Source organism: Salarias fasciatus, assembly GCF_902148845.1.
Source record: "Salarias fasciatus chromosome 7 unlocalized genomic scaffold, fSalaFa1.1 super_scaffold_4, whole genome shotgun sequence".
Classification (NCBI taxonomy): domain Eukaryota; kingdom Metazoa; phylum Chordata; class Actinopteri; order Blenniiformes; family Blenniidae; genus Salarias; species Salarias fasciatus.
The window spans coordinates 7,462,796-7,490,731 of NW_021941229.1; the positions used below are offsets into that span (position 1 = coordinate 7,462,796).

Genomic DNA, 27,936 nt, shown 5'->3' on the forward strand with positions numbered 1-27,936 from the left:
GTAATTATTAGCGGGGGGAAAAAAGAAAGAAGGAAAGCATGTCTACCACCGGGGAAGTACCAGGCTTTTTCAACAGTATGGGCTCCGACAGCCCCGCCAGGCCCAGGCAGAAATTCTGTGGCATGTTCTGCCCGGTGGAAGGATCCTCCGACAGCAAGACGCTGGACTTTGACGCGCTGTCGGCGTGCAGAGGAAAGAGCGACGGCCGAGTCATTGACCGACAGACGGACATCACCCAGCCCAGGAAGGTGGAGATCAGTGTGAGCACCGGGAAAGAGGCGCTACAGAATCTGGATGACAAACGGGTACATGTTTTTGGCACCTTTATTTTTTTCTGTACGCATGTCTTTGTTTTTGCGCCTTTCGCTCTCCATCTGCATATTTCTCTATTTTCTTGCTGTCATCTCTCACCTCGGTGCACACTCTGCACCAATGCTTCACCCAGGTGTGCACAAATGTCCCTCTCTGCTCCCACAAGCAGTTTGTTTAAGCTTATACAGTCAGTGCGTTACCTTTTGGACAACTTGGCCGGACTACATTTCCCACAATGCACTGTGATGCACGGAGGGTCCACCGCGCAGAGCTGCCAGAGGGAGTGGCTCTGCTTCTCAGAGCTGTTTGATTTCTCCTCTTTCTGCTGCACTGTGCAGCTGACCGATGATGACTAAACACAAACACACGCTAACTTGGTGTTTCCCTTCCCTGAGTGAGGAAACAGCCTATATGGATAAACACCAAAGAAACATGTTTCTCCAACGATCTTGCACCAATGCAGCATCACTGTCCTTCAGGGTCTTCATACCAAGGCAGAAAGTGAGGGCGTGGAGCTGATGGACCAGTATGATCCCAGTGGTCAAGCAGGGCTTTGGCATGAAGTCATATCAGCGTTTCCTTTACTTAATATCCAAGCACTCAGGAGACTGCTAAAAGCTTCAGCTTGGTATCATGTTACATATTGATTGGAAGCATTAGCCACTGAACCCACCCTTTACTCATGTTAAAGTGTTCAAGTCATGTACTTTGATACAAGACTTTATTCAGAATATCAGATATCTGCACTCCAGTGCAGGTCTGGATGTACATATTTGCACTTTTACTCAGGTACTTCAACCTGGATCTACTGCCTTTTACACATAAGTTCAGTGAGTCCAGTTTAATGATATATATTGATAAGGAGGTAAGGCTTGCCACAATTTCATGTGAATAAACACAACAGAGTTTGAATCGTCTGAATGTAATCTGCACATGGTGCAGTGACCAGGTGTTTTTTTTATTTCTTGACTCTAAATAGTGAGTCTGTGCTTGTCAGCTGTGATTGCGTCTAGCTTCTTGCAACCCCAAGCTGGATGAAGCAGTGGATACAGTTTTGTAATGCAGCTTTACACCACAAGCTCGCCTGGTGAGTTCACAGAGCATTTCGTCTGCCTTTGATTGAACAAGAGGAGAAACAGCAGGAAGCGTAAAAACAATGACTGAAAAAATAGCTGCAAAAACCTCTCAGAGCTGCATTTCGGACGGACTGGATGCTCAATCAGACACACTGTAACTTTACAGGAAGACCTTATTGCACATTTTGCATATAAATGCACAAATAATTATATTCCCATTATGATACCCAGGAAGTGTAACAACCAATATTGTAATGGAAGAGAAAAAGCTATTTTATGACCATGATTGGGCTGGAGAATGAGTATGATGACTTTGACATCCACTATGCAACCTTTAGAGAAGCAACCTGCACAAAACCTGCAAAATAAGTGTTACATTGTTGGCTGCAGTTATTACATTTAAAGGATTTTTTTAATGCTACTTCAATCATGCAATAACTTATTACACTGTCAAAAAATGTTATAATAATGGATCCAATATCCAATAGCACCATGGGCTTTATTACACTGAAAAGGGCCAAAATTATTATATTATTGTCAACTATGACATTATTTCTTGTTGCACGGATTCTTTCAAATCAAAGCATCAAATCTAATTTGATGAGCGAGCCAAATACTGTGGGATCATGGGAGTTCAACTCCAACCAAGCATCAGTGACTGCATCAATGCTTAAAACAGATTGAGCTCTGTGTTTATACTGACAACATCGTCCCCTTTGCTTTTTTGTGCATTGTTTCCTGTCCAATAGGTGGTAATCGTTCACACTGAATAGAAATATCACGTTCAAGCCATCACAGGAAGAGTTTAACTGTGTTTCTCAGATTTTCAACAAACCTTTCTTTTGTGTTAAACTGATGTGAAACGTAGTGTACTTTTGCTCGATGTACTGTATTTTCTGGAAAATAACTTGAACAGCGTGTGTGTCAAAACCTGGGAAAACATGTCGGGTGCATGTTTTTGTTTGACTTCTCCAGGGTTGGATTTTGGGTTACAAAGAAGTATCAGTAAAATTGTTTTAGGCCCGGTTACGACAACAATTTCAAGTGAAAACACAAAATATGTGTTGTGTTTTGGGTGTCTACCGTACTTATATGACAATCACTAAAAGGTGATTTTTTTTTTTTTAGGATATCTCCAAATGGACACCATGTACAAAGTGATTCATGCCTGTTTTGTGCATTGGGTGGCAGTGTTGAGTCACTTTATTGGCAGTCTGTCCTTCTGTGACTGTCTCTTTAACCAGGGATCAGTCCTGGTGCAGCGGGTGTAAAGCTGTTTATTAGGAGCTCAATACAACCTCTTATGGTGCAAACTTGTATTGCAGCACTAAACAAACTGAGTAAGGTTAGCTGATTGGTCGATACAGCTATCACACACCTGCCTGTGAGATGGAGACTTTTTTGTCATTATTCAGCTGAATCTGTTGGTTGCACTGATTTACAAAATCATTATGAAACATATCTTTAAAGTGCACTAGTGAGGATAAGATCGATAGAAAAAAAGAACATGCTGCCTTTTGATGGAATTCCGTTGACTGTTGAGATTGTTTGGATCAGGACTGTTCAGTTGGTGTCACAGTGGTGTATTGGTGGAACAACCAACCTTGTAATAAAGTTCAGTTCTAGTTTATTACTAATGCGATAAGATTTTGCTAATAATGTGATAAGTTAAATGATTGAAGAATCAGTAAAAAATAAATATTTAAGAGCTGCAACCAATTTTGTCAATAATCCAAAAAATGGAATGCAGTCTTGAATATCAAAAATAGTTTTACTGTGTTGGCCTTTTTGCACGCAGAATGGACAATAACTCATACATTTGTTGTTAGTATGCATTTGTCTCACATTGAGATGGTTGTGTGTCGAAGCTCAGGGTCTCTTCTTGCAGCGTTTGCATGTTTTCCCTTTTTAGTCGGTCTTCTCACGATCCACAACCATGCATATGAGGCCATTAGGCGGCGGAGGCGTGAATGCGAACGTGTTTGCCCTGTGATGGACTGGGGTTCAGTCCTCATCGCCCTGTGACCCTGAACTGAGTAAAGCAGTGTGTGGATGGAGACGATAGGGGCCGTACACTGGTTAGCGCTCTCACCTCGCAGCGAGAAGGTTCGGTTTCATAAAGATTAGATGAGATAGACCTTTATCAGTCCCACAAGGGAAACATTGCTGTGTTGCAGCAGAATAGTGGATAGTCACAGACAGATACTTTACAATTAAACAGAATGGACACAAAGGGAAGCAACAACAGAATGAAAATGTGAGTGTGTGTGTGATGGATGAATGTGAAATGAAGCACATGTGATGTTTTTCCTCTTCTCAGCAACTTTCTCAGAGTAGACAGGGCTGTTTGAAATGTGAGCAGGTGAACCATGTCTCGCTCTGCGTTTGTGTTTCTCCGGTTAAAAACTCCCTTCAGAGTTCAGTTGTGTTGTTAAGATGGCTGCTGGCTCTTCCTCCTGCCTGCCGGCGGGCTGCATGCTTGCAGAGCTGCTCCTTAATCCAGGGAGAGCGATTGATGGCATTAGTGGCTCTCTCCTGTCAATGGGAGCAGGGCGAGGCTCTGCGCATGCGCCGTGGGGTTCTTTTATGGGAACGCGCCTCTGAAGCGGACCCTCCTCCTCCTCCTCCTCCTCCTCCTCCTCTCGTCTGACTCCGTCTGGGAAAAGGAAAGGAAAGGTTTGGCGCATCGGCGGAGACCGGGAGGTTGCCACAACAGGACGCGAACCGGAGTTGAGAAACAAGTTTGACTGCAGCGTTTTCGCGGGCCTCCCGAGAGGATCAGCGGTGACCATCATCATCCTCACCTCCTTCATCTTCCTCACTTCCCCTCCTCGTCTGTCGCGTTGTTTCCTAGCGGACCGGTGAAGATGTCTGGCTACCAGGGCAAGAAGAACATCCCCCGCATCACAGTGAGTGGGATCCGCGTGTTTTCTGTCCGGTGTGTGTGTGTGTGTGTGTGTGTGTGAGAGGGGAGTGGACCCCGGTGTGCGGTGTCCGGCGTGCAGGACCCGGCGTGCGGGGCCTGCGGGTGCGGGCTGCAGGATGTCACCGGGGCGGCATGGCTCTCTCCTTCCACCCAGCGTCTCCACTCTGCACACACACGCACACACACACGCACACACACACACAGACTCATCTCTTCATGCAAACTGATCACACGCGCTCGGAGTAAAACAAAGGCGGATCGATAATCCAGCGAGGCCGGGGTTAAGAGGCGAGGCTGGATTTTTTTTTTTTTTTTTTGCAGCATCTTTGCGACAAGTGTTCCAGTCGGATCCAGACCCGGACCGGTATAGACCCCGCGTCTGGGTTTGCGGGTGTGCGCGCGCCCCCCCCTCTTTGTCTGTGCGGGCGTGCCGGAGGTTTTCCTCCCGGTGGTCTTTGTCTGGTGGCCGGCCGGCGACCAGCACGCCAACTGCTGGAGCAAATGCCGCTCCGCATCCAGCACCGCAACAGAAAACCCGCCCGCATTCACCCCCCCCCCCCCCCCCCCCCAACCCGGCGGCGCCCTCCTCCACCACCTCCACCCCCCCCAACCCCACAAAACAGGCTTTCAGCAGCCCTGTTTGTTCACGAGGAGCTGGAGACGGAGCCATTGTGGGCCCGAGTGTGTTTTTTCCTCTGGATCGGTGATGGAGCTGCTGCCTCAGTGGAAAGTGGAGAGAGAAGGGTGGGGATGGGAGGGAGGGGGGAGGGAAAGGAAGAGGAGGGGAGGGGAGGGGGCACTGGCTCCCATTTCCTCCCATGCTCAGCTGTGTAATGAGGGGATGATGATGCAGGAAGGAGGACGCTGACTCTTCATCATGCAGGAGCGGAGTGATTGGGTTAAAAAGACAAAAAAGTGCGCACGAGATGCCAATTATGAGCCCAGCAGACGGAGGACTGCCGTCCTAATGAACAAATCATCCAATAAGCCTCAGATGAGCGATGATGATCCATGAGGTCTCCTGGGAGGGGGGGGCCAGGGGTCAGGAGGTGGTTCAGGACTCGACAGGACTCATATCAGTGGGGAACTTCTCCTCCTGCACATGTTTTATTCCCATACTTAATTGGAATAATAATTGGGAAAAGAACTGATTAGGTTTAATAATTCTTAATATGATTAAAAGTTACAGGCGCCACTGCAAGTCTTTGCAAAATATTAATGATTGGCAAGTTAAAAAACTTCCTGTTGCAACCAGGAAATAAATACTGTAGTGCACCAGCAGGGGGACTGACTTTATGAATTTATAAGCGACATGTGAAAAAATAAATACTATCTAGATCTCAACATACTTGATGACATGCAGAATTAAACAGAATGAATCTCTCAAACTCTGATGTGAGACTTATCGGAACTGAAATACATGCTAAAGGCAGCTAGCTGACTGACAGATTTTTTTTTTTTTTTTTACTTGAGATCACTGGTCGGAGTTGCCTTTAAAAGAAATCACCTCTGCCTCTGACCTGCTTCTTTTTCTTTGATGCACCGTTTAAGAATAGGCAGTCTATCCATTTAAGGCCTGACTTAATCACTCCTGGGACTACAACGCCCACTAATCCTCTGATCTCTCCGCCAACCGGCTGCTGCGTCTCCAGCCACCGGGAGACGCCGGGGAGGAAGATCGCGCTGCCTTTCATCTCCTCCCACCGTGATATCAGGAAATATTTCCATTTGTTGTCAAAAACTCCATCTAATCACCAATGACAGCACAAAGTTGTGGAATGCGTCTTCGTTTCCTGGTTGGCCTTTAGCGTTTTTTTAACCCACATGGGAATTAACTTCCTGACACACAGTGACAGTGAAGCTCAGTGATGGTGGACACGCCCACTCCCACCAAAAGCACTGACAGGTTTCCAGGCGTGTGTTTTCCATCATAGACAGTGTGTTATGATGATTCTGTTGACATTACCGGTGGGGTATCAGGGCAAACTGTTTGGAGCAGCGATGCACGTAAGTCCAATAAAACCATAATAAGAACCTTTGTGGAGCAAAAGACAAACATGGAAAGGCTCCTGCTTTTTGACTTGTAATTGCCCGGCTGACCAGAGACCAGGCGGAGGGAAATTGGGAGCCGATGACTTTGACGTTCAACAGCAATTTGTGAGCGTTTTGTTTCCACAAGAGGAAGCTGAGTTTGGTTCGTATTTACTAGCTGAGGCCGCAAGGAATGACTAATGAAGTAACTAAAAGGAACAAACTTGCTTTTATTTATTTTTTTTGAGTTGGACACATATTAGGTCTTATTTGCAGCGTGGAGCATTTTTTTGTGTGTGTGTGTGTGTGTGTGTGTGTGTGTGTGTGTGTGTGTGTGTACGTGTGCGTGTGTGTGTAATAGTAGGCCAGATGGACCTGGATCAGCTGCACAGACTTCTGGGACGTACTTATTGCACCTCTCATTAAAAATGAATGAACCTACCGCAAGTGCAGCATCCCTGTGACTCAAGAAGCAGATTTCTTGAATCGAGCAGCCAGAAAATCAACCAACACAATTTTAAACAAATGTAAACACAGTTAAATATTAATTTTTCCTTTTTGAAGCATTTACAGTGAACCTGAAACACAAACTTAAAGATGTTAAGGTGTTGCAGACATGCGCTGATAAGCGGTGCTGTGATACCACTTTGGACCACAAGAGGGTGCAGGAGGTGACTCTCATGTTTTTCTGACTCTAGCTCGCCACTTGGTGCACAACAGAAGAATTACAACAATCCTATTCATTCTGCCTGTGCAATAGAAATAAAGCAAACTTTTCTTTTGAGTTTCTGCCTTTAAATCGTTGATTTTTGGTCCAGGTTTGCTGCTTGAACTGAGACTAAATGTTCCTTGAAATGAGAGCTGATTTAGTTTGTCAAAACCATTTTGACATGACAACATTGAGTATGCTGTTTTGGTTTAATTCAGATATATATTAATAACCCTCTTTCTGTGATCAGTTACTTGACCAGGTAGCTTCTCGGTCCTGCAGGAGAATCAGGCAAAGTTATTAATACGAATAAACCTGACAGGAGCCGTTTACCCTGATGTGCTTTGCATGATAAAAAAAAAGAAAACAGATAAAGGAGCAGTCAAAACTGGAGCGAGGACGCTGTTTTAGGAAAGTGAGGAATCCTTTCAAGAACCAGTTTGAGGAGTGTAAAAATGGAGCAAAGCTATTTTCAGACTGTCCTGGATTAAAGTCTCTGTGACAGCAATCCTCAGAGGATGAGCCAGCATCGGGTAGTTTACACCCAGTGCTGTAATCATCCCCGCCGATCGCTCCGTGTGTGTGTGTGTGTGTGTGTGTGTGTGTGTGTGTGTGTAGTCAGTATTAAGGCATGTTCCTGCTGTTATGACCAAGTAGCTCGCAGCGCTGTCTCCACAAACATCAAAAACACACACAGCATGCTGAGAGTCCCAAGTCAGCCGCCTACAGGCACATAGTGCACAACGTCATCCCGAATTCCCCCATTCATAAAGCCAAAGTGTGTGTGTGTGTGTGTGTGTGTGTGTGTACATGAACTGTGTTGTAGATCAGTAGAACAGAAAACAGAGCAGCATGTCATTGAGTATCGCGGAGCTGCTGGCTACACTGCGTCCTCAGCAGACCAAGACAACAGGCTAACACGTGTTTTTGATAGTAGAATTGAATTCTTCTCTCTTCTGTCTCACGCATCATGTCCGATCTTGGGCGTTGATTTGAAGTTTGACCACAGTGTGAGATTCTGAGATTGCCTGCTTGGTGAATTAGCTGCTTGATCTAATTCCTTTGCACAGTCTGATGCTCTCCCACATTTCTTTAGATTTGTCATTTTCTTGCACATTGTCAGTGTGAATGTGTGAATGAAAGAAAATTATATTTATATTTTGTGTAAATCCACAGTTGTGCCAATCATAGCAGTCTTTATATAAAGACTAACACAATAGTTATACTTTGGATCAACACTTTAGATATACTATTCCCGCACCAGTTTGAATAAATGAAGCCTCAGATATATTTTTATTTTCTGCTCCTGGTGTATTTTTGCAGACAGGGAGTGAATTTATAGGTTAGCTTTGTGGGAATGACATTATTTCCTGTTTTTCTTCTTATTTCGAACCAGCAGCTGCTGTGTTTGTGTGTGTTTTCGCTGCAGTTGTTAGGAACATGTATGGAGATGTGTTTGGTAGTCAGGCTTTACTCTGTGTGTGTGTGTGTGTGTGTGTGTGTGTGTGTGTGTGTGTGTTGTTTTTTTTGGACTAATCCGGGACACACATAAATCACAGAGTCTGAATCTCTGACCTGGCAGCTTTTCTCCACCTGACTTCACAAATGTTTCCAGGATATTTTCCATTTGGACAACACTCTCAGCATGTTGCCGGGTTACGTTTGTAACACTGGCAGGCATTTTCACTGGCTGGATTGGTGAAAGTCGGCTTCCTCAGGCACCGGGCTCACTCCGCTGTTTACTGAGTGGTACTTTGTTTGATATATGATAGAATTTTGATAATCCCCACACTCCTACGGTCCATCCTGATCTGGCTTCTTTCACGCTGCTCTAACCTTAACGTCACTCCGATGCCAGGTTTATGAGGTCTTTTTTATGTTACAGTAGGTCACATGGTGCATAAAGGATCGCTTGTGTGCATGAATCAGCTCAGAAATCCTAACAGAGTCTGCATTGCTCCTCAGCTCAATGGGGCGTTCAGCATCCTTTAACCATTTGTTTTGGTTTTATGACCTCCAGCTGTTTTAAGCTCCCTGTCACTATTCTCACTCACGTTTCTGGCTGCGTTACACTGCAGCTGACAGAGAGAGGCCAAAAACTCAGTGAACACCCAGCAGCAAGTAGACACAGGCAACAGTCCGTCGGTTAGTGGTCGAGATGAGAGTTCAGCTACTCGTTTACGCTTTTAATATCTTGTTTTGTTTCATCATTTCTTTTCTGATTTGAACGTAGCTTTGTTTTTTGTTTTTTATTTTCTGGTCTTGTGCAGCATTTCAGCTGAATGTGTTGTTTTTTATTTGTTCCCCATAGAGTTGACATTGTTTGACAAAAGTGACTCATTGCACCATCTTGTGGTGAAACATGGTGTTGCAGGTCGGGCTGAAAACATCAGGTAAACATGAAACATTGTGATAAATACAAATACAATATCATTGGTCTTCCAGATAACAGCGCTCTTTCTCTTGCTTCAGTTTACACCAGCTGTGCCTGGCTTTTATTCCCGCTGCATGTGAGAGAGCTTTCAATCAGTTAGACATTCATTTGGATCATTTTGTGTGTTTATATTACATTTTCTTTCATGTAGTTTGATTTTGCAGAATATGAACACAGTGAATGGAAACATAATTTATTGTAGATATTGTGATAACTACAAATTGGTAAAACGTCAGTGGATATTTATTTTTTGCTGATGGACATTTCCACTTTTTGCAGAAGAAATATTGATCTTAATAAACAATCACAGGCCGATAGGTCAGTGCGCCAGCGCCTTTAGCACAGAGGTTTCTCTTTTTCCTCAGCTGAACTGTGTTTGACATATCAGAGAAGTTGCTCATTGTTGCCTGGAATGAAAACACAGCGGTTTGAAAACAGTGAGGCCATTGAGCTCCATCCACATCCTGCTTGTGGGCCCTGCGAAGAGGTTCCCATGAAGGGAAGGTCACTGTCCCGTCTGGCCCGGATCCAGTACAATCACACACTCTCCCTAATCCCCGCGAGCTCTAAAACAATTACATGGTTCCACAGTGCGGGTCTGCATGCACGGCATCCAGAGTCATGTTACAGAAACCAGCAGACTGGAAAGACGTCTTGGCAGAATGCAGCCAGAAAATGTAATAACGACAGTCGTGATGAGGCACATGATGCGACAGCATATTTCAGAGCAGCGATCGGGATGAGAGGAGGCCGGCAGCGGGGCTGGAGCCGGGCCAGGCGCTCCGCGTCGGTCCAGCATCACCACATGATGTGTCTGCACCAGGCCCGTCAGGCCCGTCAGATACCAGGAACGCTCATGCAGCACGAATGCATGCAGGACAAATCAAACAACACAGCAACAGCATTGGTTCAAAATTTGTTCTAGATGCTCGAAAGATCAAAGATGTCCCGAAATGCTTATTTTCTAAGAAATAATGTTTGAGGACTTCTGTGGCTTCAGATGGAGCTGTGAATCTGCTGAAGTGAAATTGCTTCATTCAGGAAAATAAAATGATCTGATCGAGTTAGAAAGAAGTGTGGTGCTTCCTCGGATGAGGCTGAGAATTCAAAGCTAATTCAGGGATTTCTTTAAAGGTAATATTCTGTACTTTCAGCTTGAAATGTCCTGTGAATGAAATAAAATATCACCATCAGCAGTAAAACCAAGATTGATATCATCTCTATTTCAGGAGTGTGTTTACAAAGCTGATTAACTAATCTCAGCCAATGCCGTCCTGTGTTGTAATTTATATGAATAATTCTGTATCAAATGGTGTTGCTTTGGTTCAGCTCTGTCATGAAAATGGACGCAAAAGGCACAAACCCTCCTCGATGAAACAATAGAGTTGAAGGTAATTCAAAGCGTCAGCGTAACAGCATTTCTTAATTTTTTTCTCTAATATTAAAATTTAGCTTGCCAATTTATTGTCATCTTATTGATTTGACATGCTTCATTTTTGTCTCTTTAACACAAAATCTAAATGTTCAGTTATATTTTATGTACATTCCTGTTACACATAGTTGGTCTATAAATACTACAGTGGTCTATAAATACCTGAAAAATGAAAGAAAGTGAAAGGTGGTATTTCAAAGCCCTGCGGGGAGGGGCCTGCAGGGGGGGGGCGCTCGGAGCGTCTGTGGGTCAAACAGAGCGGCCTTTGTTAGCCGGATGCTGGCGTGCTTGTGACCAGCGCTGCCACTCCCTCTGAGGGGCAGAGAGAGAGAGAGAGAGAGAGCTGGGGCTCCTGGGATGATTGGAGGAGGGCGGGGGGGGGGGGCGAAGGGAAGGGTGGGGTGCAGGAAGGAGTGAAGTGGCACTTAAGCAGGCGTGGACGATCGATTGCACGCTTCGCTCTCTGATTGGAATTTTTCTCGAGTCCGCTCACTGTAACAACACAGCCACATGGGAAGGACGGGTGGGCGTGTCAGGAGGCGGGGCTTCTGTCCTCCTCTGTCCAGCAGCGATGGCACTGCGCTGTTTGTGTGTGTGTGGTGGGAAAGAAGAGATCTGTCTGTAAATACCAGCCTCTGGAAGTCAGATCCTCCTGGTTTCTCCTTGCTGATTACCTCCTGATTTTATAAAAACTCCCTCCGTTCAGAAATACGATAACTGCAGCTGAGAGCCGCTGGTTAAAGGCCGAGCAGAGTCTTCGCTGTCACGCTGGCAGGTTTGTAGTATTTGTGTTTATCTGCGAGAGCCAGCCCTCGTCTTTACGTGACATTTCCCAAAAGCATCGTTCATCCAAAGCCTTTAATCATGAATCTCATCCTGCCAAATCGGATGCTCATCCTCATGAGCCGTGTTTTTACAGGTCTCTATAAAATCCCCCCCAAACCATTCCAGAATGGATTCCCACAGATTTACCCAAGCCTTTCTTATTCAACTAACTCCGGTTTTTAAATGTGTGTCTTTTCTGCTTTACAGAGCGACCGTCTCCTCATCAAAGGAGCGAAGATCGTGAACGATGATCAGTCCTTCTGCGCCGACATCTACATGGAGGACGGAGTCATCAAGTCAGTTTGGTTTATTATCCACGGGTCCAGCAGGTAGAATAAAGTTGGAGTTACGATTTCTTCTCCTGCACAGACAAATTGGGGAGAACCTCATCGTTCCCGGCGGGGTGAAAACCATCGACGCCCACGGCCGCATGCTGATGCCGGGCGGCATTGACGTGCACACGCGCTTCCAGATGCCCGATCGGGGCATGACGTCCGCCGACGACTTCTACCAGGGCACCAAGGCGGCGCTGGCCGGAGGCACCACCATGATCAGTAAGTCCCAGTGACATAGCAGAGGTTAAAAGATGGGGTCAGACTCGGGGGTCTGTCTGCAGCTTGTCCCCCCCCCCCACCCCCCCCACCCCCCCCGCCCGGCGGCGACCCCTCGCTCGCCGATTTGCTCTTAATTGAAACGATCTTAATGAGAGCAGGACGGCCGCCAGACCTGCTGGTGACCGAGCCAGACATGTGAAACAGTCCATCTGCTCCGGGGACTCGCAGCTACGAGCCGCCAACTGCTGGACATAATGAGACCAGGAGGGAATTCGCTCTTCCCCTTTGGATACTGGGACTGATCCATCGCTCCATTTTAGGCTTCTTGTTCTAATCAGACATCAGTTTATACCTGCTTCTTGAGCCAATACATGAAACGCTTTAGCTGGGAAGCCACTGTAGTCAGTGAAATTTCACCTTGTCTCTTTCTGTGAGGGGTATGCATGTTCTACCTGAGCATGGATGGTTTAGATAGTGTGATGTTGACGTCAAAACGCCACAGCAGATGATAGCAGTGCTCATGCCCGTGAAAAATCTTTCACCACGAGGGTGAATTAGTGATTAAGTGTGAAGAAAAGGAGTGAAAGCTTCATGCTGACCCTCCCTCTCATGACTCAGCAGTTTCTCAAAACACAGCGTGTGTGTGTGTGTGTGTGTGTGTGTGTGTGTGTGTCGTTTGTGGTCGTTCTATGCCTCGTTGGAACCAGTTAACTCATTTTATGTCACTCCGTAGTCATTTATAGTCTCTTATTTGCTGTGAAATTCTCTTTGTGGTCATTTCAAGTCTTGCATGTGGTCTTTTTTCTCATTTTGAGTTTGTTGGTGCTGATTTGAAAACTTTTTGTGGTCATTTTATGACACTGTTGTGATACTTTTTTTTTTTAAGTATTAGTTTAGCTTCTTTATGGTCATTATGCGTATTTTTGTGTTAATTCTGCGTCCATTTTATGAGCTCTTTGAGGTCATTTAACTGCATTGTCTTAATATAGCGTCTCTTTATGCTTATTTTTTTATTTTTGTACCTCATTCTGTTATTTATTTGTCTCTTCGAGGAAAACACATCTCTCTGTGGCTATGTTGTCTTCCTTTCTGGTTATTTTGTGTCTCTTTGTATTAATTCTCTCTGGAAAACTTTGAGGGTATTTTTGCATCTGTGTGTGTGTGTGTGTGTGTGTGTGTGTGTGTGTGTGTGTGCGTGTGTTGTCTTTTTCATGGAGTTTCTGTGTCTAATTGATTTTATTCTATTCATTTTATTGAACTTGCTCATAATTTCATGAACCACTTCCCTGCCTTTGGATCGCACTGTGTGGTCTTTCATGGCCGTTATGAGTTCAGCTGAGCTCACAAACCGAGACGTTGCGTGGTGGAAACTGTTGCTTTGTATTATGAGCCTTCGAACATGTGGCCACGCAGCAGCGGCGTGCGCCTGGTACTTGTCACAGATGAAATCGCTGCCTCAGCGGCCCTTCAGGAGCGTTTCAGTCACATTTGGCAGCCAGGTGTGAATCAGTGAATCGGCCACGTCTCCGCTAGATCCAGACACAACATCAGCGGATCAGAAACGTTATAACGCTGTGTGTGTGTGTGTGTGTGTGTGCGCTTGCAGTCGACCACGTGGTGCCCGAGCCAGGCGTCAGTCTGCTGTCGGCCTTCGAGCAGTGGCGCGAGTGGGCCGACAGCAAGTCGTGCTGCGACTACTCGCTGCACGTGGACATCACGGAGTGGCACAAGGGCATCCAGGAGGAGATGGAGACGCTCGTCAAGGATCACGGTAACAAAAGAGAGAGGGGAAAAAAAAAAACCCCTCCTTTAATCAGGCATCGACTCACAGACTCAAACTGTAAATCTCATGTGAAGAATAGCATGTTTTACTTTTGAAAAAAATTAAAACATATCGACATAGAGGTTGCAAAGACTCCTCAGCAGGATCAAAAAGCCCGTTATAAGAAAAATGGGAAAGGAATTTGCTGGCCACATGCCTAAACACCGAGGGATTTTCCAATATTTAAATCTTGGCCGGCTGAGTGTTGATATCATGATGTCTATCAGAAGTTAAAACCAGACGAACTCGTTCAGTCTCACTCTTTTTTTTTTTCCCCGCTTTCTCAAGTTTTTCTCTCCTGTTCCTCAGGTGTCAACTCTTTCCTGGTCTACCTGGCCTATAAGGATCTTTTCCAGCTTACTGACGCTCAGGTGGGACTTCTTCCGGTTCTACTTCTTCTTCTTTTCCTCTTTGTCTTGTTTTTCTTCCTTTTCTATGTCTCGTCTTCTGATCTTCCTCAGCTCCTTCTTCCTTCTCTTTTCACTTCCTCTATTTACTTCTTCTGTTCCTTCATTCTTCTTCCATCTCTATTTTTTCAGCTTCCTGTTCTTCTTCCACTCTTTGTTTGCTTTGGATCTTGTTCCATCTTGTTCTTGTCCTTCCTCTTATTCTTCTTGTCTTTACTCTTTTTTCCTGTCTTTCTTGCTCTCTCAAGGACTTTTGATTTTCAGAAACACTGCTTTTATCAACAATCTAGAAGTAGTTCCCAAAATGTAATGACTTTGAAAAAAAAAAAAGAAAATGGTGAAAATCTATTGTAGCTTTTGACAAAACAAGCAAACAAAAAAAAAAGCAACGTCAGCATGGCACCGCTAAATTATCACCCCAAGAAGCGCTGTAGTTTGTGTTATAATATTAATAAACCTCATATCTTCGTCTTGCTTGCTGTACTCGTTCCTCGGTGTGAGAATCAGCTCGGGTCTGTTTTTCCTGGCGAGGCAACGTCTCACGCCGATTGTCTGAATGTTTTGTGGAAAGCCACAGCTCTCGCTCTCTCTCTCTCTCTCTCTCTCTCTCTCTCTGTCTGACTCAAGGTTAAAATGAATGAATCACAGGTTTTAAAACACGTCCGTGATGTTCTCTGCACCTGTGTGAGGACTGCAGCCGGAGTTTATCGCTCCCTCTCTCTGGGTTCAAACTCCGGCCGCCCTCTGGCTCTCTCGCGTGTTTGGCAGTCGCGAGATGACGAATCGTCCGGCGCGTCAGCTTTCCTCCGGTGCGCGGACTCGTCAGGAGGCCTAAACACTGCGACCGCGGGAGACTGGCGCCGCGAGAAAACCGGCGGCCATGTTTCTTCTCACCTCTCACACGCTGACAGTATGAAGGTGATGGTCAGTGTCAAAGAGGACAGGAAGTTATTTTATGCTTCTCAACATCCCGGCGTGCTCCGAGATGATATTTCAGATTTATTTTCATTACTGATGACGTGAAGAAAAATCAACTTTAAACATCAATTTGGAGACGGGTATAAAAATACATTAATAAAGTAAAGTGAGAGGTAAATAAAGTCACGCTTGCATCCTTTCAATATGGCAGACCAAACCAGTGAGCACCCTGTAAAAATGTCAAAGTATTTGTTGATTTTTGGACCGTTTTTTGGACATTTCACTGTGTTTTGCACCATAAGGTCTCGTAAACATTTGCTTTATGTTAAGACTGTAGTGATTTTACATAGTAATTGCCTGTTTTTTGTAAAAATATAAACATTTTCATCAGGTGTACGCTGTGAAAATGTCCCGTTTGTTTTTGAAAATTTGTAACATTAATCGTTATACAGATTAAGCAGTGACTCGCTCACTGATACTAGGAGTTCATTAGCCCCCTTTCTATTGAAGAAAATTAGTCTACTGATGTAGAAAGTGAAGTCTATGGACTCAGAGTTAAGGATAATCCCTGTGTAACAAACAAACTGACTGTGTAAAGTTGACCCGATCATCTGCTGCGAGTGCCAGATTAATAATATAATAAGGTTTACTCAGCCCTGTGGGGAAATTTTTCCCATGAACTAATCACATTAAATAACTTGAATAATTTCAGTTGCACAAATTCTGGAACAAGCAGCCAGAACCAGAGACGCTGGTCTTCATGAGCTTCATTAAAGTGTTTCCCCTCGTTCTTCTAGAAAAAGCCTGTGTTAACATGTTTTTGGTGAAACCGCCGAGCGTTCAGAGCGTGAGCCTCGACGATCCGAAAATAACCAGAAGTGCAGGTTTTAGTCGGTGATCTATAAAACAGAGCAGCGAACCTCTGATGGACGTGACCGCACCTCATTCTGAGACCAGCTTAGCCACAAACCTACACACACACACACACACACACACACACACACACACACACACACACACACACAAGTGGATTTACTGTTAAATCCCTGTGGGTAAAGGAAAGGTTAAGGAAAGCTGCACTCAAGCATTTTATGATTTGTGCTCGGCAACTATTAGAAGGTTCCTGTTATAAACCTTTCTTCAACTTCCTGCTCATGATATTTTAATGAATTTCTGACACATAGGACATCTTAAAACAAGAAAAGAAAATCAGTGCTGGGTTTGTTTTTCTCCTCTTTAGCTTTGAACATTTGAGGACAGCTCTTACCTGTGTCCTCCTCTCTGCTGCAGGTGTACGAGGTGTTCAGCGTGATCCGCGACCTCGGAGCCATCGCCCAGGTCCACGCCGAGAACGGGGACATCGTAGCCGAGGTACGACATCCCAAAATAGGCCCATTTTTAAATGATTCTTCTGGAATGTGTTGATTAAAGGCTTCAATCGATGCTCCAAAAATAATTTATTTTTCCGTGGTTGTAAATGAAATTTTCATTGTCATGACCGTGTTTGCTAGTGAAACACACTTTTGTCGGCACATGACTCAACATTTCCCATTTTCCACGCATCAGGAGCAGCGTAGGATCCTGGAGCAAGGCATCACCGGGCCCGAGGGACACGTGCTGAGTCGCCCCGAAGAGGTGAGTCAGCCAGAGTGTGTTCTCCACGAGTCGACGTCTGATCACGAGATGGACAGAACTCATCAGATTAAGACTTTTTACAACACAACAGCAGATATGAGAAGCATTTAATAACCGCTGTTTCCCTTTTTGAGGCAAAGTAAAACCAGAGATTTAAAACCACCGAACAGAAATCAGTAACGCGAAGCTCATACTGCTCACATGAGTCAGCTCTTGATTGGACTCCATGGTCCCATTTTTTTGGTGATTTCATCCAAAGGTTATGAAGATCCTGTGGTGAAAGGAGCAGAAAGATCACAAACCCAAAATGTGATTCGCTGGTGTTTCTTCTCGGAACATTTTCTCAGTCATTTATCAGTAAGAGTGTGTTTTAAGTGTTTTACCTGACCGCTGTTGCCCCGGAGAGGGATCAAACACACTTCCTGCCAGGAGGTTGTTGAAGACTTTTAACATTTACTTCTGCACAGTTTCACTAATATGCAGTGTAAAGTGTCTATAAAGTCAAATACAGATTAAACTTAAGCATTTCTGGCAAAAGCAGGGTGATATGATGCATCAGATGTGAAGCGGCTTTACTCTCTCGAGATTTGATCCATTTCAAGTAATAATCACTGTTATCTCTGGATTATTCAAGTTTTTTTCACTGTTTTCTCAGAAGCAGTGCCTCTTTAAATCTATTGGCTGGATCAGTGTAAGACTTGGTAACAGCGTTCACGCTGGCAGGAAACCTGAGAGCACAGCAGGGAAATCGGCTCGCTCTCATGTCAAAGCTTTTCCAAACGAATCCGTGGCGATTATGAGAAACTGGACGTCACATGTAAATATTGGATTGGGATGAAACTCGCCAGTTTCTTACACCGTCCTCTCTGCTGTCCAGGTGGAGGCCGAGGCTGTCAACCGCTCCGTGACCGTGGCCAATCAGACCAACTGCCCGCTCTACGTCACCAAGGTGATGAGCAAGAGCGCCGCGGACGTCATCGCCCAGGCCCGGAAGAAAGGTAGGGAGCAGCACCCCGACGGGCCTCTGTTCTCAAAACCGATGACGCCTTCTGGCTGGAAACGCCTGGAAGTGACCGGACTCCTCCCTCAGGCACCGTGGTGTACGGAGAACCCATCACGGCGAGCCTGGGAACGGACGGTTCACACTACTGGAGCAAGAACTGGGCCAAAGCGGCGGCCTACGTCACCTCCCCCCCGCTGAGCCCGGACCCCACCACGCCCGACTATCTCAACTCCCTCCTGTCCTGGTAGGAACTCCGCCTCCGCCACTCCCCGTCCGCGGGATGACAGGGAACTGACGGCGCCCTGCTGGCTGCCTGTGTGTCGTGTCTAGCGGCGACCTGCAGGTGACAGGAAGCGCGCACTGTCCCTTCAACACCGCCCAGCGCGCCGTGGGCAAAGACGACTTCAGCTTGATCCCCGAAGGCGTCAACGGCACCGAGGAGAGGATGTCCATCATCTGGGACAAATGCGTGGTGCGTGTATTTCTGCTTTTCAGTTCTGTGTTTGTCTCCACGTCGGTGTCAAACTGGGCCAGATCTCAACTATCTCAATGGGGACTTAAAGCAGTTTTACAAATTTGTTTAGAGCTAAACACATACGCCCCAAAGCATTTATCAAAAGTGAACTGAAGCAGCGGACGCAGATCTCTAATCAATATGAGGACCTTATCAAGTGCTTCTGCTTTAAGATCATAGCTGCTCATATGAAAGGCATGTTGGATCGCACTGTAATAGTTTCCACATTGTGAAAAAAAACTCCAAAATCAGAAAGAAAACAAAACCTTTGCTGGAAGAAAGAGTGCGTAAGTGCAAGAGGATTCCATGGATCATCACCAATGCCGTTCTCCTGAATCAGGGCTAAAAGCTCTTGCGTACACCAACCAAGGCTGGATTCCTGTAAACCAACACAGAACGATTAATCTCTCCAAAACAGGGACATGAAGGCTCAGAAATCTATTAGAAAAACTGACTCAGATCAAGTGATGATGTTTATTCTTTTAATATGTAATTGGATAACAGCTTTCACTGATTTACTGAAGATATTTTAAGATATTTGCAGCCTGTTGACATGCTAACATGCACATATCAAAGGAGGGTTTATAAACTCGAATTAACGAAGTTACTCACAATCTTGTTGCTTCACAACCCCCGAAATGGAGCTGATCCAAGAGAAATGTACAAAGAGATCTTATTTTTATTTGTTGTCTGTGCCAAACACTGATGGGTAAATATTATGGATCAAAGTTTGGAAGCACAGCAGTAAACAGCATGGCTTCGTCCTCAGGCAGCTGCTTAATTTCATACTTTCTGAAGTCATTAAGGGCATAAACTTCCCAAAACATCCTCTGAAAAGATCATATTTTTCATTTTATGAATTGTCAGACTCCTCACTCTGCGTCTGATTCATTTCAGGTGACAGGAAAAATGGACGAAAACCAGTTTGTGGCTGTGACCAGCACCAACGCTGCCAAGATCTTCAACCTGTACCCCCGCAAGGGCCGCATCGCGGTGGGCTCCGATGCCGACCTGGTCCTGTGGGATCCAGACATCACGAGCATCATCTCCGCCAAGAGCCACAACTCGGTACGTCACTGATACAGAACTAACAACACTGACCCGTGGAAAGAGGATCTTTAAGCTTATCTGCTCGAGGAAGCTGATGTCAAATTACAAGGACAAATGCAGGAGGTCAAAAAGATTTCAAAACAGCATCGTTTTTGTTTCAGAAAAGGTTTGCGTTTACACAGCAGCGTTCTGAAAATGATGCCCGAGTCAATATTTGTAAAAAAGGCGCGTGTTTCCCACCATGTGTTTCCATGGAGACAGTCGTAGCATTTTCAAAAAGTTCCACTTTGGGAGCTGTTTTAAAAAAAATTCATTTTCAGTAAGTCCAAGCTCTGTTGTCGTGTAAACAGAACCCCAAAGCGCAACACGAATATTCTGTTTTCTCGTGAAAATGTCGTCATGGAAACGGGACACACATCATTAAAAAAAAAAGAAAAAAAAAGTCCCATATACAGTCCGCCTGTCCACCCCTCCCACCTCCTAATGTTCCATTCCTTATTTTCTCCAAATATCACACTGAGTATGAGGGCACGGGTAACATTCATAAAAACGTGAATATCATGCTATAAAGCTGTCCTGATTAACAGAACTTCAGATGTTGTGTTCGATGACAGAGCCGAAGTTTTGTCCGTCTGTTTTTTGTGTATTGTTGAAGAGGGTGTGGGCCTCACACGGCGTCCAGGGAGTGATGTCACCCCCGAAATCTGCCAAAGAGCTGGAACACATCGGGTCTGATTGTTAGCAGACCGGTCTCATGTGTGTGAGTGTGTGTGTGTGTGTGTGTGTGTGTGTGTGTGAGTGTGAGTGTGTGTGTCTGAAACACAGAGAGACTATTGCTGCTCAAGTTCTTGGAATCAATTTGGCTGATCCCGTCATGTTCTTTGGTTTTCTTCTTATTCCGCTCGGTCAGAAAATGATGGACCAACATTCATGGGAGGAATTGCTCATTTCGTGTGTGTGTGTGTGTGTGTGTGTGTGTAGTGTGTGTGTGTGTGTATGTGTCATAGGATAGCCCCAGCCCACTGGTGATCTCATTTCAGGGTCTCAGAGCCTGCCAGATTGCCATGAGCTCAGCCTCAGTCGAAAGATTTCCAAACTGGTCACACAGCAGCCTCCGTCCACGCCCTCCCCGTCCACACACAAACGCCGCCGCTACCCAAGCCACCCTCAAATGACGCTTCTGTGCGCTTTTATTCACCCCCCCACCCCGTCCCTGGCCCCCTCCCGGTCCACCTCCCGACAGGCTTTCCCTCTCAGCGTCAGGCCGGAGAGGGAGCACTTTGAAAACGGCGCCAGGGAAATCAGTTTAAGCTTCTCTCACAAGTGCACGTTAAGCTGCACGTTCTGGCAGATTTCACATGGTGGCATCATGTGTGAGTCCATCATCTCCACTTTGGCAGTTGTTCAGATGAAGACTCAGTGAGACGGTTGTAAATCTGTGAAACCAAAGGGGCGTGCTCCGCGGCGCGCATGAGGCCACTTCGCTCCGACAGCGTGGAGGGGAAATGCAGCTGGAGAACATGAATCACTGCATCTCCGCTTTGAAGGTGCTTCTGTTATGATGTGATATATGGGCGCCGGTGTTGGGAGGTACACGACGCTGTGGTAACTCATCGCAGGAGCACAGCTGTCAGATAAAAAGCTGTTCTTAACCGAAAAGCACCAACTGAAGCTCATCAGACTTCTGGATCTGGATGGAATGTTGATTCTGTAGGCAGTGATCATCGCAGGTGTTTATGGAGAATATCCATTGACGCCGGTCGTCTTCTGTCCCTCTCAGACCGTGGAGTACAACATCTTTGAGGGCACGGAGGTTCGCGGGGGCCCTCTGGTGGTCATCAGCCAGGGGAAGATCGTCTTAGAGGAAGGGAACCTCCACGCCACGGAGGGCTCGGGACGCTTCGTGGCCCGCAAACCTTTCCCTGACTACGTCTACAAGAGGATAAAGGCTCGCAGCAGGGTGCGGTTTTGTATGGTCCTCCTTCACTGTTTGAAGCTCTGAAGTTACATCGTTTATTTGACATGTTAAAATATATTCTTACCAGTGTTTTGTGGAAAGTTGATCGACCAGTGTAGATTTCAGGGGAACATCCAGTCCATGTCCTTTTAAACTATAAATTGTTTCCCTTTATAGCTTCCACTAACTGTTGTGTCTCACCCCTCTCCACACACACTCACATGCACTCCCTGCAGCTGGCTGAGCTGAGGGGCGTTCCCAGGGGACTGTATGACGGGCCGGTCTGCGAGGTGTCGGTCACTCCCAAAACCATGACCCCTGCCTCCTCGGCGAAGACCTCGCCCGCCAAGCAGCCCAACCAACCCGTCCGCAACCTGCACCAGTCCGGCTTCAGCCTATCCGGTAAGTCGCGCAGCCGCCAGACCCTCACTTTTAACGGCGGGAGGAGTGTTTAATGCCGTAATCGTCTTAAGTCCTCGTGAACAAAGGTCTGCTTTCAGCCTGGTCTGTAGGGAAGGTCTCGCTCCGAATCTAATCCATCTGAACACGGTCAACACAAACGGATTCTTTCATGACGTGTGGGATGTGAGGGGAGTTCAGCTTCGGTCTGCTGGAGATCGAATCGGCTCCCGGGAGCATGTACACCTCTTTCCTCAGACTTGAGTGATGGTGGAACATGGAAAAACCTGCTGAGGTTCATCAAGCTATAAGCTGCTCATAAAGAACCTGCAGAGGTACTTTAATGCAGGAATTGAGACTTTTAACACACACACACACGCACAGTTTCAAAGCAGGATTCAGTGAAAGGAGGTGACAAAACATTAGTTTTCAAAGAGGTGTCACATTAAAGAGCATGCAGCTGGGTTAAAAACAATATTATCGTAGTTTTTCATTTCAGTTTTCCTACACTCAGAAACTCAAGGTCTCAGGAGGACCATGTTTTATATCTCAGTGCTGCCTACAACTGTCAACTGAAGGCATTTTCTTTACACGTTCACTGTTTTTGTTTATTATTATGCCTGAGAAACACTGTGAATAAGTAGATTAATCAGCTGGTGAGCTGAACCAGTGAAAATGGTCGACCTTTAAAAAAGAAAATAATTTAGTTTAGTGGATTTATGTGATTTGAAAAAGTCTGCAATTATCTATCTATCTATCTATCTATCTATCTATCTATCTATCCAGCTACCTCGTTAGCTAACTCGCTAGCAGTGTATAGCTGTAGGTAGCTAGCTAACTGTAGGTGTGTGTGTAGCTGGCTAGCTAGCTATACACACACACCTCCACAAATACACACATATACACTGTACCAGTGGCGGCTGGTGGTGAAATTTGTTCGGGGGGGCTAACAAATGCTTGCATAATACCGATTGAATAGTTCACAGAGTTGCAAAAGCAACATCACCTATGATACACACAGTTACATCAGTTACAGGTACACTATGCTTTTTCAGTGCTCTACAACATCTCTCTCTCTCTCTCTCGCGCTCTCTCTCTCTCTCTCTCTCTCTCTCTCTGTCACGTGCATACACGCACACTACAGACGTGTTTCAACCCAACTTCAACGACTGCCCACAGATAGCCTGCTGCAACTGTCTTATTACAACTGTGTGGTGACATGTAGCCAGACGCCTTCAGGACAACAGCTAACCTCAGCAAAAACAAGGCGTCACAGTCCTTCAACAGGTCAACATGGGCCTACCTTATCTGAAAAGAAGCTCACATCGACGCCTTTCTGGGATGCAAACAGGTTAATCACCATGTGGCTGAAGTCTGGCAATTTTTGGATGAAGTCTGTCTCGATAGACAGCGTGGCAAGTGCATTCAGTCGGTCCAAATAATTGGATAATCCAAAGCAAATAGTCCACCTCGTTCATGCTGACGCCGCCAAAGCTGAACTTTTTCTCCCTCCTTCCCAACTCTGGCACCAATAGCAGCACCGCTGCGTTAAATCGCCGCTATTGGTCAAAAGTCAGTGGCCTGTGGGCTGACTGAAGTTAGCCCAAAATGCTCAGTAAACCACGGGGGGCGGGACATGACACCTGTCAGTCACTTACAAGAACAAAATAAATGTATCTGCTGGGGCTGGAAAAAATCAGCCCATTTAGAGATATTCTGTGTTTTTCTTTTGACTGATTTTCTTTTGCTGTTGCTGCCTTTGGTTTTATCTAAACTTAAAACAACCTGTTGTAAGTTATTTGAAAAATAATTTTCTCATCTTTTTTGTATTAGCTGTCTTTTTGTGCGGGGAGGGCTCAGCCCTGCTATAGCCCATTGATACCAGCCGTCCCTGTACTGTACATAAAGCCTTGTAAATAATCTATCTAAACAAGTCAATCTGTGTTTTATGAAAATAGACACACAGTCTATATCCAACGCACACTCACCTATAACTACACATATAACTCATATATCTAGTTCAGCATGTCAGAAAAGGGCAAGAATGAAAACTTATTTCATTGTACCACTACTCTAATACTGAAGAATTATTATTAAAAGTATTTTTTTTTGTGCAATAATCTCTGTGATGCATTGTGATGGCAGAAGAATCAGAGAATGTGATCTGTGAACCACCAATGACCTGCAGACCCTCACCGGCCCGCCGTTTGTTCCCACAGGTGCTCAGGTCGATGACAACGTTCCTCGCAGGAACACCCAGCGTATCGTGGCGCCTCCCGGTGGCCGGGCCAACATCACCAGTCTGGGTTAGATTTTCTATCTCCGGCCGCTGAGGAGGAAATGATGAAGATTTTGTGGATGGGTGGCCAACAGGGAGCTGGGGAAGTTGGCGACGACGCCCGGGATGAAGCGAAAACACCCGACGGGGAAGGGGGCCATCTGTCAACCTCCGTCTTTCATGTCCTCCTCTGCTGCTTTTTTCACATCACCACTCCCACCCCTTCCCCTCAACCCCATCCTAGAGGACACAGTTAGAAACAAAGAAAAAAATCCTGCCTCATTTGATGAAAAAAAATGAGAGAAAAAAAAGATAACACTCCTTATTTGAGCACTTTTGACGGCATTATTTAGAGGTTGTTTTATATATATATATATATATATATATATATATATATATATATATATATATAAAACTGTCCCTGCCATGTGTCTTTTTGATGTTTTGCTTTGCTGTTGTTTTCACTGAGGGCTCAAGAGAGACCAAACTGAAGAAGAAGGTAATGCACAGCCTCCATCGTGTTTCCATTTATTTCGGGGACCAGTTCAAAATGGTGCATGGGTACAATACCGGTGTTGTTCTTTTCATGTATTTCTGATGTTGAGTAACACACAGTTGACAAGGAATCTCATCATTTCTTCACTGATCGATCTGCTCCATTCCGGTGCGTTGCTCCCTGATGCGCCGTCGGAAACACTCAGTGGTGTTTTTGGTTCTGGTCTCACTGGCTCGCTAGCTAAGGTACGCACACTGTCAGTCTGCTGGAGAGTCCCGTGAGACACGAGGAAGCATCAGCGGTTAGTAAATGCAGCTTTTCACTCGGTCTGTGAGTGTTCAGATGGTTGGTTAAGGCGTCAGCCAGCCTCTCCTTGCCTTACCGTCCCTCGAGGCCGTCCTCTTACAGAAAGGTTAGGAGTGTGGGGAAGGTGCCATTCACTACGCAGCTACACATCCCGTTTTATTTGCATCCAGGTAAATCAGAGCTACTTTTCTTTTTTCTGTAGAAACATCGGATATCCGTCCACCACCCAGTGCATTTACATCCAGAATGTGTCTCCTCCTCCTGATGTGACTGTTTTTTACTCATCAGAAATCCCTCTTTCCTTTCTACTCTTTATGTGCCTGAACCCACAGAAGTTGTACTGATAGTTTATTTTCTTGCTTTGGGATTCTTTTGTTATTGTTGTGTTTTGTTTTTTTTTTTTTTTTTTAGGTAAAGTGAAGGATGTAAGATAAAAAGAACAAAAAAAGAAGAAGATGTAAAATAGCCAGGATTAACCGATTCAAAGGTGCCAGATTTTTGTGCTTTCATAGGGTCTTCTCTGCCGACAGAGCCCCCCTGTAAAGACGAAAAACGCTCGATATCTTGAAATGTTCTAATGTTTTAGGGTTTTAACTTGTTGTCAAACTGCTTTTTAGTGTCATTCTGTAACTAGGTGCCTAAGGGCTGAGCGCTATTGATTTACGCTTGAACGTAGACATGAGCTAATGTTACTTCTGACTAGTGTGGAGTGTTGATGTGTGAGGGATGGGACACGCACAGCAGGCTCTCCCCGCAGTGGTGGAGCTCTTCGTAGCTCCACGTGCTGTACTGAGCTTTCAAATGTTCTACTTTTTACTTTATTTTCCTCACATGATCTGGTGTTTTTGGAGCAAAGCAAATGTTTCCTTGAGTTTCCTCTTGTTGCAACAAGGCGTTCGTCACCAGTCACCATGTCTTTGCAGCCTTTTTATTGTTCCCGATTTAAGAAACGCAGCTCACAATATGCTCACCCCGACACTGCATCGCAATATCACTTTGGAAAGAGTCCCTGTAACGTCCAGTCTGTCTTCTCACTCCAGGAAACTGACGAAAGAGCCAGACTGGACGCTACAGTGACTTTCATCTCACATTCAGAAGGTGGCATCACCGAATTTCACATCACATTTTGTACATTTGAAGTTCATTTTAAGAAGCTTTCAAAAATAAATTGACTGAATTTCGCAAACTAACTTGCAAGCCCTGGCCTATCCATTGCATTAATACCACACTGTCTAATTTCAGTCCAACACGTGTAGATGTAAGAAGAGGCTAAGGAGCTGGACTGAGGCGGACTGGATCCATTAGTCACTCGCTATTACCAGCAACAATTGGAATGTTCATACCACGTGGAGAATCTTTTCTAGTTTAAACATTCAAAAGAATAACATAAAGGAAGTAAACAACAAACATGAGATGAATATTTGCTGGAAGATTTTTAAAGTTAGCGATCTGGCTGTCGAATTGCACCATGTAATACCACTTTCCACCACTAGATGGTGTGGTGAGTTACTCTAGTTGGTCTTTTGTACTTCCAGAGGAGAGAAAGCCTGCGTCAGCATTGACAGATAGGATGGACAACATGATAAATTGAAGCTTTTGAAGCTGACGTAACCTGACAGACCGGACGCTGCAGTGACTCACTGCCACCAGACGGCAAAATTAGCGTTATTTCAGTTTATATTCAAACTTCAGATTCTCTGATCGGACACGTCTGGTGAATAAATGAGCACCACCTCAGTGTAGAAAACCAAAGTTTGCACTTGGCTTTAAAGTGACTCTTTTTGCAGCTGGCCCTTCAAACATTGCGCACACACACACATGCACCTCTTTTCTTTTGGAGTTTGCAGCCTCGGCGTTGCAGACTCGCTCCCCTCTGAGATAACTGGAAGCTGCTGACAAAACTCGTCAGCGTTACAAATGCTTTATGTATTTAAGGAATCCGAGGCTGGGGGGAACGTAACAAATGCTGTTCTGAAGCACTCAAAGACGAGACAAGATAGGAATGGGAAATGGAAACTCGATCCTCGCGGCGACTCACACACACCGCGCTGCAAGGTCTCATTCTCCTGGAGAGGGATTTTCATTGTTCGACTTTTTTTTCTTCCTATTATCGTCTTGTTGCTACTTGTAGCTTCTCCTACAGACACAACATTGTTCCTGCTCTAATATCCCCGGTGGGAGGTTGGGTGAAGGTGAAATCCACCCACACTGACACGGTTTGGCAGCGAGCTTTCCTTTTCACTCCCTTCTTTCCTTTCTTCTTCGCACATTGTTTCTGAGTTATTTAAAAAGTTGAAGCCGCTGCACCTTGACGAGAATCTGTCGGAGTAGAGAAGGAAAAACACACACTCACACACGAGTTAGACGGCAAACAGCTGTTGCCGGGATGACGACCCCCGGCCTCCAGATCTGAGGCGGATATTAGGAAGCAGCTGTCACGGCTGGCACCCTCGCCGTGTCCCATGCCTCCTCAGCTGAGACACACACACACACACTGAAACTCACACCTATACTCCTTTAATGCTCTGTCAGCTTGGATGCTATCTCTATGCCATGTTATGCTAATGATATATGAGTGATATGTATGTACGCAACGTGCTGCAGACTGAGAGGAGCTTGCCCTCCGCTCGGAGGATGTTAATGCTGTTGAATCACCCCCCCGAGCCCCACTGTCGCCCCCCCTCCCCTCCCCTCGCTTTTCTCTTCTCCCCTTTATTTCCTCTGACCTCCCCGCTCCCCCTCCTCCTCCTCTGTGAGCCTCACTCCCCCCCTCCCTCGTGAAAGTGAAACTGTGTGATGGTATTTCGTCTTGGTGGCTGTGGGGGTTTCCGGGATGCTTGCTTACGATGGAA

At 45.5% G+C, this 27,936-nt stretch overlaps 1 protein-coding gene across 2 annotated transcripts; it reads left to right on the forward strand.

Moving 5' to 3' along the window:
- The first annotated feature begins 23 nt into the window (after window positions 1-23).
- Window positions 24-27,936, forward strand: dpysl2b (dihydropyrimidinase like 2b). 2 transcript variants are annotated; one of them, XM_030084126.1, is made up of 14 exons: window positions 24-305; window positions 11,953-12,041; window positions 12,115-12,299; window positions 13,906-14,070; window positions 14,431-14,492; window positions 16,737-16,817; window positions 17,013-17,081; window positions 17,959-18,079; window positions 18,172-18,328; window positions 18,415-18,556; window positions 19,496-19,666; window positions 21,429-21,608; window positions 21,842-22,007; window positions 24,224-27,936. In XM_030084126.1, exons 1-14 carry the CDS (start codon window positions 39-41, stop codon window positions 24,313-24,315), a joined length of 1,947 nt encoding a protein of 648 aa, XP_029939986.1. In that variant the 5' UTR covers window positions 24-38; the 3' UTR covers window positions 24,316-27,936. The 2 variants fall into 2 exon arrangements, with proteins under 2 accessions (XP_029939986.1, XP_029939987.1); XM_030084127.1 differs by lacking the exon at window positions 24-305 and adding an exon at window positions 4,012-4,297.